Source organism: Anser cygnoides, chromosome 2 (assembly GCF_040182565.1).
Source record: "Anser cygnoides isolate HZ-2024a breed goose chromosome 2, Taihu_goose_T2T_genome, whole genome shotgun sequence".
NCBI classification, from domain to species: domain Eukaryota; kingdom Metazoa; phylum Chordata; class Aves; order Anseriformes; family Anatidae; genus Anser; species Anser cygnoides.
This window is the reverse complement of record NC_089874.1, coordinates 102,752,133-102,763,391: the sequence shown is the minus strand read 5'-3', so window position 1 is coordinate 102,763,391 and position 11,259 is coordinate 102,752,133. Positions and strand designations below refer to the sequence as shown.

The window sequence follows — 11,259 nt, the reverse complement described above, 5'->3', positions numbered from 1 at the left end:
ATGAAATACAATTACTGGTCTTTGGATTTTACTAATACTGGCTAACAAGGAAAAGATCAGCTATGTGAAACACTGGAAACACTGATGTTTTGAAAACGGATTTATAACATGAGTTTGTGACATATTTGTAGGACTTTGGTTACACTATCAGGTTTATGATTACAATTGAAATAAATTTAAACTGAAAAATGTTTTTCATGCTAACTTTTGCAGTGATTATTATCACTCTTTTTTAAAGTAAACATAACTGTAGATCATGAACTGAAATCCAGGCCCTACAATTCAGGCCCAAAACTAGTGATGCCTTTCATAAGATCTCCTATAGAGGAATAGACTATACAGAAGTAAAACAAGCAGAATTATCCTCTTTATTCAAAAGACAATATATTTTACTACAGAACGCTGGAATTTTCTGATAATTGATTATATAAGCAGCTGATCAAAAGCTTTGTCTGTCATCTGGAAAACCACCTAATCTGTGTCTAACTACAGTCATGATAGATATCGATAATTCTCCGGAGTTTATAACCTGTTAATGTGATTGAGTTAAAAGACAATCAGTAATCACAAATTTGTTTTGAACATTCTGACAAGTGAAGTTAAGCCAAACAAAAGAATCTGCTCCATTTAAATGTTGGTTATTTTACAATGAATCATCATTATTTAACACCATGATTAAAAATGGACATAATTCATCTGATCAAAGATGGTCCTGGAACAATTTTACAAGACAGTGTGAAGTTCAAAAACTAGGAATCATGCACTGACCCAGAGACCTTCCCTGGCCTTGCAATAGTATATATATATATATTTAAAAAAATAAATAAATAAAAGGTGAAAACCAAGTGAAACCTTTTTTATATAATTTGGTTATATATAATTTTAATGGATTTTGAGATGACAAGTTATTACCGATGAAAATCGTAAGGTATCGTAGTGACACTGATATTTGGGTGCTTGTTAACACTAGGAATATGTCCTGGATTGAAATAAAATTAGTAATTATAAGAATGATTTTTAATCAACTCTACCTGTGACCCTGCCTATTCCTGAAATGAATGTCACATTACAAAGATATGAAACCACTTTCAGCTATTTCTGAATAACTGCATCAGTAAACAGGCCCTTTTAGTGTATTTTCTACTTTGAAAGCTTGTGAAAGATAGAAATTTGGTCAATAAAATGTTCTTTTTAGAAGTTAAAAATGTCACAGCCAACAAGCAAAATATAACTGCTAAACATCTCCTTAGTGTCACCCTGTCTGTCTTTCTCCTCCTACCATCAGTATAAACAGATCCAGCTTCCAAGATGCTGACCAGTAATGAGAGACATGGCACATCCATCACACCCACTGAGTCAGAGAGGAAGGTAAGGGCACACAGATTTTTGCAAGACCATGTTCAATCTGTGGATATAAAAGCTGAAGATCTAGAGGAAGAAAATGAAGTATATGATGAGTATTTATAATTCTTGATATAGGTCTGGTTTCTAGTCTGACAAATGTACACTGAAGGAACAATAAAACAGTAGTTCCCAAAGACACCCAGGTGAGAAGGACACAGCTGGTCCCTGGAAGGGAAACTATCGAATGTACAGTGTTCTCAGAGGAATAATTTATGACAGGGTTGCACAGCAATTTATGAGAAAGTTTGAAAGTTGTTGGAAGGAATGTTGTGTTATTACTCCCACAGGAAGCAGAGCTGTCATTGTGCCACTGGCCTGCTTCCTTATGATGTGTTTTACAATTACTAAGTCTTGTGGTGTCTCTCAACATGAACTTTGCACCAACTCTTAATGATACCCAATCAATTTATTTTTATAAATTACTTTCGATAAGCCGATTCTTTATGTGCCAGGAGGCTCCTTCAAGCAGCTTCACATAATATTTCTTGTTGCGTTCTACAATGCTGCTGATGTACGTATACCTTCCATAATACATATAAGGATGTCTTTACCCCTTATATTTATATCAGAATTTCTACTGTTGTCAGTGCCAGACAAATGCACCTACTCAAACTCAGGTACAAAATAAAGTGAAAGGGGAAAAGAACAAATATGCCCCCCCCCCCCCCCCAACAACAACAACAACAAAGACTCCAAAAAAGCCATGTAGCCATGTTTCTAATCAATGTACGGTAAGAATTTACTACCCTGTTTCCATTTAATATAACAGCAGTATATTAGAGACCTTGCTTCACGTTCAGGAGGTTGGTAATAATATAAACATATTTAGCTTTATAACATAAGCATGGCCAAAATTACTAAACTTGAATTCATGAAATGGGATATTCAGATTTTGCAGCTTCATTGGCTTAAGAAAATTCCAAGAATATATCCAAAGAAAACCTTGTCATTAGCCTTCTTTGGCTCAGAAGAGAGCTAGAGCTGAGACATCACTGTCTTATTCAAGGCAGATCAACCACGATAAATGGGAAAACTGAATATGATTATGGTAGGCATAATTTCAAAATAACACTGAGGGAATGTAATAGAAACTGAAAACTTGGGACCGTGAACAAAAATCAATGTATATTTTCTTGAGAGATGAAAGCAAGTTTTAAACACAAAAACCTAGATTTAAAAATAGTTTTACAGTTTATAGTTTACCATTGGAACAACTATTTTCATAATTATTTTTTTATTTGAACAAAAAAAGTTTGCTGTTCTCTCAGGTTTTATTTCTTCTATTTAAACATAGCCCTGTGATATTCGGCAACTAGAAACATTACAATCATGCCAATTCACAAGAAGGAACCAGAAAATGCAACCCAGAGAAAAAACAAAACCTGAAACTCATTCATTCAGTAACCAGATAAGTGAAATGCCAAAGCGAATAAACACCAACCGTGAAAATATACCAAAATATTAAATATAAAATTGCCTTTATTCATCTGAATTATCATAAGCAACACAGATAAGAATTTTTTAAGAATATATGACTTTAATTGATTTTGTCCCTTTAATGATAAATTTACAATGAAAATGACATGTCCACCATAATTCTAAAATACAACATTCGCTACCACCAATTTGCTGCAAATGCCTTTGCATTGTTTTTTTTGTTTGTTTGTTTGTTTTTTGTGGCAGAGGAGTAAATCTGAGAAAAATAAATTCTTATACACATCCACTCTTGTGGGATTAATAGCAAGATGAAATATTTTAAATTAGATTAATGAAGTTAAAATCATATGAAAAAATACAAATGTTCCTTCTGGACCTCCTCATGCAAGAATTTCCTCAGCACGCTGTCATAAATAAGTGAAGAAATAAGATTTATTAAATGAGAATGAGGTAAAAGTATGTATTTGATGTTAGCCTGGTATTTTACCTGTTGTCAGTTGGAGTTATAGCTTTTCCTAACCACCAATACTGATCACATTCCAACGCCGCAATTCTGAGGTTATTTGTATTGAGAAGAATACACATGACTAATAAATACACGGCATCTGCGTAACTTCAGGTGCATTTGCTGATCCTCTGAGGCCCCTCTCCCAAATGCTGTCAAAGATGTTAAGGGTAGCTCCTCAGATACTTGCCATGGACAGGTCAATTGGAGATGATTTTAGTTAATTTGGAAGAGGAAGAATTTACTCCACCATCTTTCTGGGCTCCCACAATGTGTACTCAAGCATTAGTGAACAAATATATCAAATATAAACTAAAAGCAGCTAGAACATGGTTGGTAATGCAAAGAAAGGATATATATTAGGGCATGTTCAAATAAGATATTCAAAGCCTCCATTGCTGCTTCTAGAAATGTCAGGACAATTCAGAAATGTCAGTTCCTTCACTGGTTTCCAGATTGTAATTGAAGAATCATGTAGCTCTTTTGCTCTTTCTCTCTCTTTCTCTAAGTAGGTCTATAAAGATCAGCTAGAAAGTGCAGACAGAATTGTTCACTGGTTAGCTTTACTTAGAGCTACAGGGTATATATGTGCTTTGTTTTGCCTTATTGATCAATCTAGCTTACATTTTTAGCGCACACAAACAAAAATCAGAAAAAAAGAAAAAGTCGATGAAAAAACACGAACAACACAAAACAAGTAAAATTCCAATCGTGCAAATTTTGCTTCACTGGATAAAGCACTTCTTGACACAGTAATGTTCAGAATCCCCCTCCCCCAGAAAAATACAGGATTGAGACTGAAGCAATTCTTTTTTTTTTCTTTTTTTTTTTCCTTTTTTTTTTTTTTTCCTTAAGGCTATACAACACAAAGAAATAAAGCATGGGAAAAACACCTCATTGAGTTGAACACTTCATTCTTCTGGCTCTGGCGTGAACCTTTGACAAAGCAATAGTGTGGTCTGAGTTATTTGTCTCATTGGGACAACAAGAAGAGAAAGAAAAGGGGAAAAAATTAAAGAGAGGGAAAAAATATTGGAAGAAGAAAGTCAATGATCCCAACAATAAAATCCAAAATTGACTTTACAATCACAGGTACAAATTGCTCAGGTCGATAATTTCATTTCTCCTAAAGATCACTGTCGTCTAAAACTAATTAGAGGCGCAGGTTCCCAAGGAATTGTCAATATTCAAAGTAAATACTGGAGTTTAGAAGGTTATCATTCTTCTACTGTGACAGTCTGACAGGGTGACTGGAAATATTGTCATGTGTTGCCAAGTTCAGGCTGTTGTTAACGACTGAATCCTTGCTCCAGCTCATGAATCTGTCTCCTATTTGGCCTTCTTTTATAGTGGAAAAACTAAGAAGCCAGAAAAGGTTGAATATTTCCACCCTCCCATGAGGTTACCCCTTTCCAGTTTGAGATGCACTTTGTCTTCTCTTTCCATGAGGAGCAAGACCCCGTTGCTGGCTGCTTCTCTGGTGACGTCCTGATCCCCTGCAAAAGCTGAAATCACTGGGTAGCCGTTTTGCATTAAACTTACCTAAAAAGTGCAAAGAGAGAGAATCTGAGTTTTGTCAATGCTCTCAGTGACTTGTTTGTCCTGTGCACTTCATTAAACTTTTGCACAGGTTAGAAACGAATTAAACTAAGGCAATGCATGATTTTTGTCATGCATGGAGACCCCTTTAATTAAAATAACCTACAGCCTCATTCTTTACTTTCTGGGTTTGTTACCAAAAAAAAAAAAAAAAGCAGTCAAGCATTTGAAAAAGGCAAGATATCACCTTCTTTAGATCACAACCCACCTGGATGGTTTGTCTGTTATAGACCTTGACCACGTGGAAACTGAAACTATATATTCCTTTTCTTGGTGCTACAAATATACTGGAAGCAAGATCAAAATGGTTGCCAATATTAACTAATACCTGGAAAGTAAACAAAGGGGAAAAAAAAAAAAAAAGGAGGGGGGATGTGGGGGAGAGACACAGAAAGAAAGAAAAAGAAAGAAAGATTAGACCCCGCCTTAGCAAAGTGACAGTGAAAATCGGGCATGAGCTCCATGACCAATATAAACTGTACTCAAAATGGCATTTGCAGTGCAATTAAAAGTGCACTGCAGGGGAAAGGAGACAAGTTACAGAGGCATTTAGAAAACATCACAGATCATAAATGATTTAGTTACACAATGATGAGCTCCAAAGCCTGTTGGATGAAGTGCAAATGTCCACACTGTGTGTCAATAAAGCAACGGTGGCAAGGGGTGGCGGTGGTGGGGAGTGAAGTAGAAAGACAAACCTGGAACTTATCAGTAAAAGTACGTTTTCAGCTAGCACTTGCCCTCGAGTTTAATAGCGTATGCAGCCAAAATCGGACCGTGATATTTTTCATCTGAGAGGAACAAAGGAGGATAGGGAATCCTCAGCACCAGGAGCATCTGCCTCCCGTGCCTCTCCGTCTCTCTGGACAGCTGTGTCGGCTGGCCTGCAACCTCCTCGGGCGGCTGGCGGGAGCCTGCTGCTCTTCCCCGACAACAATCTCAGTTCGCCATATATTTCAACGGCTCTCAAAACAAACAAACAAAAAATTAAAGAAAAAGAAAAAAAAAGAAAAAAGAAGAAAAGAAAAAGAAAAAGAAAAAGAAAAAGAAAAAGAAAAAGAAAAAGAAAAAGAAAAAGAAAAAGAAAAAGAAAAAGAAAAAGAAAAAGAAAAAGAAAAAGAAAAAGAAAAAGAAAAAGAAAAAAAAAGAAAAAGAAAAAGAAAAAGAAAAAGAAAAAGAAAAAGAAAAAGAAAAAGAAAAAGAAAAAGAAAAAGAAAAAGAAAAAGAAAAAGAAAAAGAAAAAGAAAAAAAAAAGAAAAAGAAAAAAAGAAAAAGAGTTAAGCCCTCTGGCAGAAGTTGCAACAGAAAAAAAAATAAAAATAAATAAATAAATAACACTTTCCCGCGACGCTCCCGTGGGGTGAGAACCTGCCAGCTGCTCCGCCGTGCTCGCCCCCGTGGGGCTCGGCCACGTCCCCGCTCCCGCCTGGCCCGGCGGCTGTCACTGTTTCCTGCACAGCTTCGCTCAGTTTTGCAGTCTGCGAGCTCGGTATTAACGAAGAAAAATATGAAGCAGAAAAAAAGAAAAAAAAAAAAAAAAGAGGTCCCACGAGGGGCGAAACCCCATTGTTTCCAAGAAAGGGGGAAAAATTAATCCGTTATTGTGGGAACCGAGGGAACAACGCTTCGAACTCCCGAGAACTGAGCATTGTGGGGTAAAGCATATATAAAATACGCTATACATGAAGAAACTTATTTGTTTTTTCTTCTCTGCTGGTCTGACATTATGGGATCTTGTACACGAGGAATAGCTGTGGAAACTCATTAGGAGGAACAGGTAGACAGATGAATGACAGGTGGACAGGCAGATTGAGGGAGAAAGGAAAAAAGAACAGTGTGTGTGTGCACATTTTGGCTGACCCTGAAAAACCACTTCAGGCGTCAGGGGCAATTAAAAAAAAAAAAAAAGATTTTTTTTTTTTAAGTACGTTTAATCGCAAAAAATCAAGCGGAACGACGGGGCATGGACTCCGGGAGGCTGGCAATACGGCGGGGAAGAGGCAGAACGACCAGCTCGGGATGCCTGACTACTCTGTCCGTCTGTCCGGCGTAAGCCACGCAGGATTACCCCCCTCCTAACCCACCGGGGCCATCCCCCGCCTCATTTGATAGCATGGGTGTTGTACACGGGGAACACCCTCTTCTTCCTCTGCCCTCCCACCCCCCGGGAGGTGCCGAAACACAGCCAGACGCGCTCGGAAGCGGCAGATCTGGCGACTGCCCATCAGCCAACGGCTGTGCTCCCTTTGCCCCCCAAATGATTATGCGCTCCCTCCCCGCGGGGTCGCCCCTGACTGCCCGGGGAAAACTTCGGCTGCGGGGCGCCCCCGACAGGGTCCGAGGCACGGGGTCCCAGGGCAGAGGTCCCCTTACTCCGTGTTAACGGTGGGACAGAACCGTTCAGCCCCCCCGCCGCCCCAGGAAAGCCTGGCTGCCACCTACGAGAACTTCCCAAACTCCTTCTGGGGAACTGTGTTTACGGAACGGGTGGGTCAGCGTTAGCAGGCGCCGGGGGAGCGAGAAGGAAATCAGGCGTGTGATGCCGGGGACAGCGAAGGCAAAGCGGGTGGCGTCTGACCTGGTCGAAGTAGATGGTCATGGTGCGGTTGCTCATCTCGGAGGGCTCGTGGTTGGTGCTGCGGGTGGCCGAGAAGGCCACTTTGGCGCTGCCCGAGCGCACCGAGATCCCCAGGGAGGAGGTGATGGCGCCGTCGGCCGAGGGGCTGGAGTCGCACACCACCAGGCACTTCCCCTCCAGGACGATGGGTTCCGTGTCGTTCTGCGCCCGCACCGGGCACCCGGCGGGCAGCAGCAGCAGCAGCAGCGGCAGCGCCGCCGCCAGGCAGCAGCAGCACCCGCCGCGGGCCGGCTCCGCCAGCGCCCCCCGCCGCCGCCGCCGCCCCATGCCCAGCGCCGGGACGCCGCCGCCGCCGCTCGGGCTCGCCGCCGTCGTGCGGGCGCCCCGAGCCGCTGCCGCCGCCGCCGCCGCCGCGGGCGGGCGGGCGCGGGGAGGCGGAGGGGGCTGCGCGCCTGCTGCCGCCGCGGCGCCCCGCGGCCAGCGCTCTGCGGGACGGCGGCTGAGCGGTGGCGGCTGGGGCCGCGCCTTCCTCCCTTCTCCTCCTCCGCCTCCTCCTCCTCTTCCTCCGCGCGGGGCGAAGGAGCCTCCTCAGAGGGCGGGCGGCGCGCAGCCTGGCAAGGGCAAAAGGCGGCGGTGAGGCAGAGGGGAGACGGGCACCGGCGGCGGATCCCCCCTCGCCCCGCCCCAGACGGCACAACAGGTTTGGGAGACACCGCGCTGCCCGGCGCCTCCCCTCCCCTGCTCTGCTCTGTTCTTTCTCCCGTGCAGCCCCAACGGCACTTGGAGGCGGCAGGGGGGTAGAGCTCGCCCCCGAACCCACTGCCGAGCACCCCGGGGGCGCGGCGGGCGGTCCCCTCCCAGCCCCACACCGAGCGAAGAACTCCAGCACCCCACTAGCTCCCATAGCCCCACTTTTTTTTTTTTTTTTACCTCGGTCTCCTAACACCCCAGCCACTAGGGAAGATTCTCTAAAAAGATTTTTATGCCCCCTCTCGCCCTGCCCCTTGCGCTGCCCCTCCATCCCTGGGGCTTGCAGGACGCCGGGGCACCCCGGAGCCCGCGCCCCCGCCGCAGCGCTGGCCCGGCCGGGCTCCGGGAGCCGCCGCCCTCCTTCCTCCCCGCCCGGGGGCTGCTGCGCTCGGGGGTCTCTTGTACTTCCCAGCCCTTTGTCCCCAGGCCAGGCTACCGTCGTTGCCGCTGATCCCCGGGGCTCCCTAAACTCTGGGGAAGGAAGCGGCCGGCCGGCCGGCTCAGGCATCCCCCGGCTTCCGCCCTGGCATGCAGAACACATCGCAAGAGGCAAAACCTCACCCGGCGTCTCCCTGGGAAGTTGCATCTCAGTTTTCTCCGCTCAGCAGAACACACTGAGCTCTCGCTGCCGGGAGATCCCCCCTACGTTTCCCCCGAGGCATCTCTACCACTCGCCTTACTCCGCACCTTATCACTGCTAATATTTAAAATCGTATTTTGCAAAGGGAACGGTCGGCGGGGAGGGGAACGGCCTTTTTACCTGGGAGGTCCATGACGGGAGAGGAGGGCTGGCTAGGTAGCGCGTCCGTGAACTTGTATTGCTTAGAGAAAATGAGCCGAGATCGCGCTGGCAGAAAGAAAAGGAAACAGCAGTCGCCTTTTTCTCTCCCGCCCATCGCCAATAACCCCCCCCCCCCCGCCGGCACCACCACCACCACCCCACTTCCTCCCTCCTCCCCTCACCACACACACACACAGACACACACACACACAGACACACACACACACATTGACACACGCACACTCGCTCGCACCCGGCAGGGATCCGGGCACCGGCAGCGGAGCTCCGGCACCTCCCGCTCCGGCTCCGCGGGCAGCAGTGGCGGGGCGCGGGGCTCCTACCGGGGTGTTCTCCCCGGGGCGGCCGCTGCAGCTCGTCGCCGGCAGCTGGGAAGAGCCGTGCCGGCTCCGTCCCCCCGTTCCCGGCACTTACACCCGTCGAGTTGAAACGCCGCGGTGCAAACACGCCACCGACGCGCTAGCGCGTACCGGCAGCCGATGCGGCGACACGGCTCAGCACCGCGAGCTGGAAGCTGCTCGGATTCACAGACTTTACCGCCGATAACAGTGAGGATACGAATCGTTCAGGGGGACGCCTCGTTTAGGGCGCGCCAAGCCCAAAGGCTGCCCACGACGCCCTGAAGGGTTCCTCAGGCGGATCCCGCTCGGCGGCGGCTCCCCCTTTAGCCAAGCATTTCTGTCCCGGCTCCCGGCTCCGCTTCCGGGCCGGGATCCGCACCCGCACCCGCTCCCAGCCCCTCACCCGCACCGTACCCGCACCGCCCGCGGCTCGGCGCTAAGCGCGGGCGGGCGGCGCCACCTTGCGGCGGCGGGGCCGGGAGAAGGGAGGGAGGGAAAATCCCAAAGGGCCGAGGTATTGGGTGGTCGCCCCCTCCCGCTGACCGCGGGGCCAGGGGAGTTGGGCTTGCGGGGCCCTGCGGCCTCGTAGGTCGTGATGCTGCATGTGGCCGCCGAGGTCAGCATCCGCTACCGCCGGCTGCAAATGTTTCATGCGTCTCGGCTGCTGAGAGGGAGGGGAAGGTCTGGCAGTGAAGTTTTGTGAAAAAAGCATCGCCTTGCGATGCATTTCCCTCTGTTGTAAATTGGTTTTCTGGATGCCTGTGGTGTTTTCCTGAAGATCCTGATTGCAGACTTCAGCGTCTGAAAGTAACATGTTAGAAAACTGCATATAAATCTAAATGGTAGCCCTAACATTCTTGAGCTGGAGAAAAAATTGCAGGTGTATCTCCATAGTAAAATTATGATCTCATCTATGAATGAGCACTCCTGTTTCAATCTTTTGCTTTAACCACCAGTAAGGAACCCCTGCGGGTGTCTGCCTGATGATTTGCACTGAGAAATTAATCATGCCCTGAAAGCACAGCTAAGCAGTGTGCAGGGAATTCTGAACCTATAGCTCTTTATTTCAAATGAGAATTTTATACTAAGCCTGAAATACTTGTGTTTGATGGTCTTTTTCCTGAGTTCAAGCATGGAGGGATGACAGTAGAAAGCTGAAAAGTGTGCATTAACAAATATGAGAAATCAGAGCAGGAACCAGTCTGTGGCTGTAAGGCAGCACCTACTCTGCAATGCAATGAAAAGGACCACAGAAATTCCTCTAGAAGACATCAACACTCAATCTCACATGGGTCTGGTACACTGGGGAGCTGCTATTATTTCTCTTTAGATCAGACTAGTCATTGATTATTACTCTGTTGTGTAAACAAGGGATGAAAGCAGAGCCAAAAGATTTGTTCCTTGTTTTATGTGACTTGCAACATAAGGCCCAGTGGTGAGGGAGTGATGGCACATCATCACTTCTTTATGCTGCTTTCAGGAAAGATGAGCATAAATCTAAAGGCAATTGGAAGGCTCTTGAATCTACTGTTCATCTACAGAAAAATAAATAAATAAATAATATAAATAAATAAATAAAACATGAAATCTTGCTTCTCTTTTAACACAAGGAATGAATCCCACACGTACTGAATCCCTCTTCTCTATAGATAGCAAAAGAACTGTCAGTAAAGCATGAATGGAAAGAAGAAATAACAGAATAAGAATATTTATTTCTAAACAAATATATAATTATATGAATATTAGAGTGTTTATTAAAAAATAAAATAAAAATATCCACATGTTATTTCTAATTAAATGCTGTCCTTAAGGGATAGATCTGCAGCTTTCTTGAAGCTATGTGGCC

The 11,259-nt window shown here is 45.5% G+C and overlaps 1 protein-coding gene across 2 annotated transcripts; it reads right to left on the bottom strand.

The window, feature by feature from the left end:
- Positions 1-4,150: 4,150 nt before the first annotated feature.
- Positions 4,151-9,843, bottom strand: CBLN2 (cerebellin 2 precursor). 2 transcript variants are annotated; one of them, XM_066992740.1, is made up of 4 exons: positions 9,543-9,843; positions 9,034-9,120; positions 7,524-8,134; positions 4,151-4,888 (listed from the first exon to the last, which is right to left on the bottom strand). In XM_066992740.1, the coding sequence occupies exons 3-4, from the start codon at positions 7,848-7,850 to the stop codon at positions 4,691-4,693; spliced, it is 525 nt and encodes a 174-aa protein (XP_066848841.1). In that variant the 5' UTR covers positions 7,851-8,134; positions 9,034-9,120; positions 9,543-9,843; the 3' UTR covers positions 4,151-4,690. The 2 variants fall into 2 exon arrangements, with proteins under 2 accessions (XP_066848841.1, XP_013046472.3); XM_013191018.3 differs by lacking the exons at positions 9,034-9,120; positions 9,543-9,843 and adding an exon at positions 5,154-5,273 and having other exon boundaries at positions 7,524-8,024.
- Positions 9,844-11,259: the final 1,416 nt, after the last annotated feature.

Excerpts from the sequence above, each read along its gene's own strand:
- CBLN2 (XM_013191018.3), bottom strand. The coding sequence starts at position 7,850 with ATGGGGCGGCGGCGGCGGCGGGGGGCGCTGGCGGAGCCGGCCCGCGGC. Across the intron at positions 5,274-7,523 it reads TGACCATCTACTTCGACCAG|GTATTAGTTAATATTGGCAA; the intron begins GTCAGACGCCAC and ends TTTACTTTCCAG. Across the intron at positions 4,889-5,153 it reads ATAACAGACAAACCATCCAG|GTAAGTTTAATGCAAAACGG; the intron begins GTGGGTTGTGAT and ends TGCACTTTTTAG.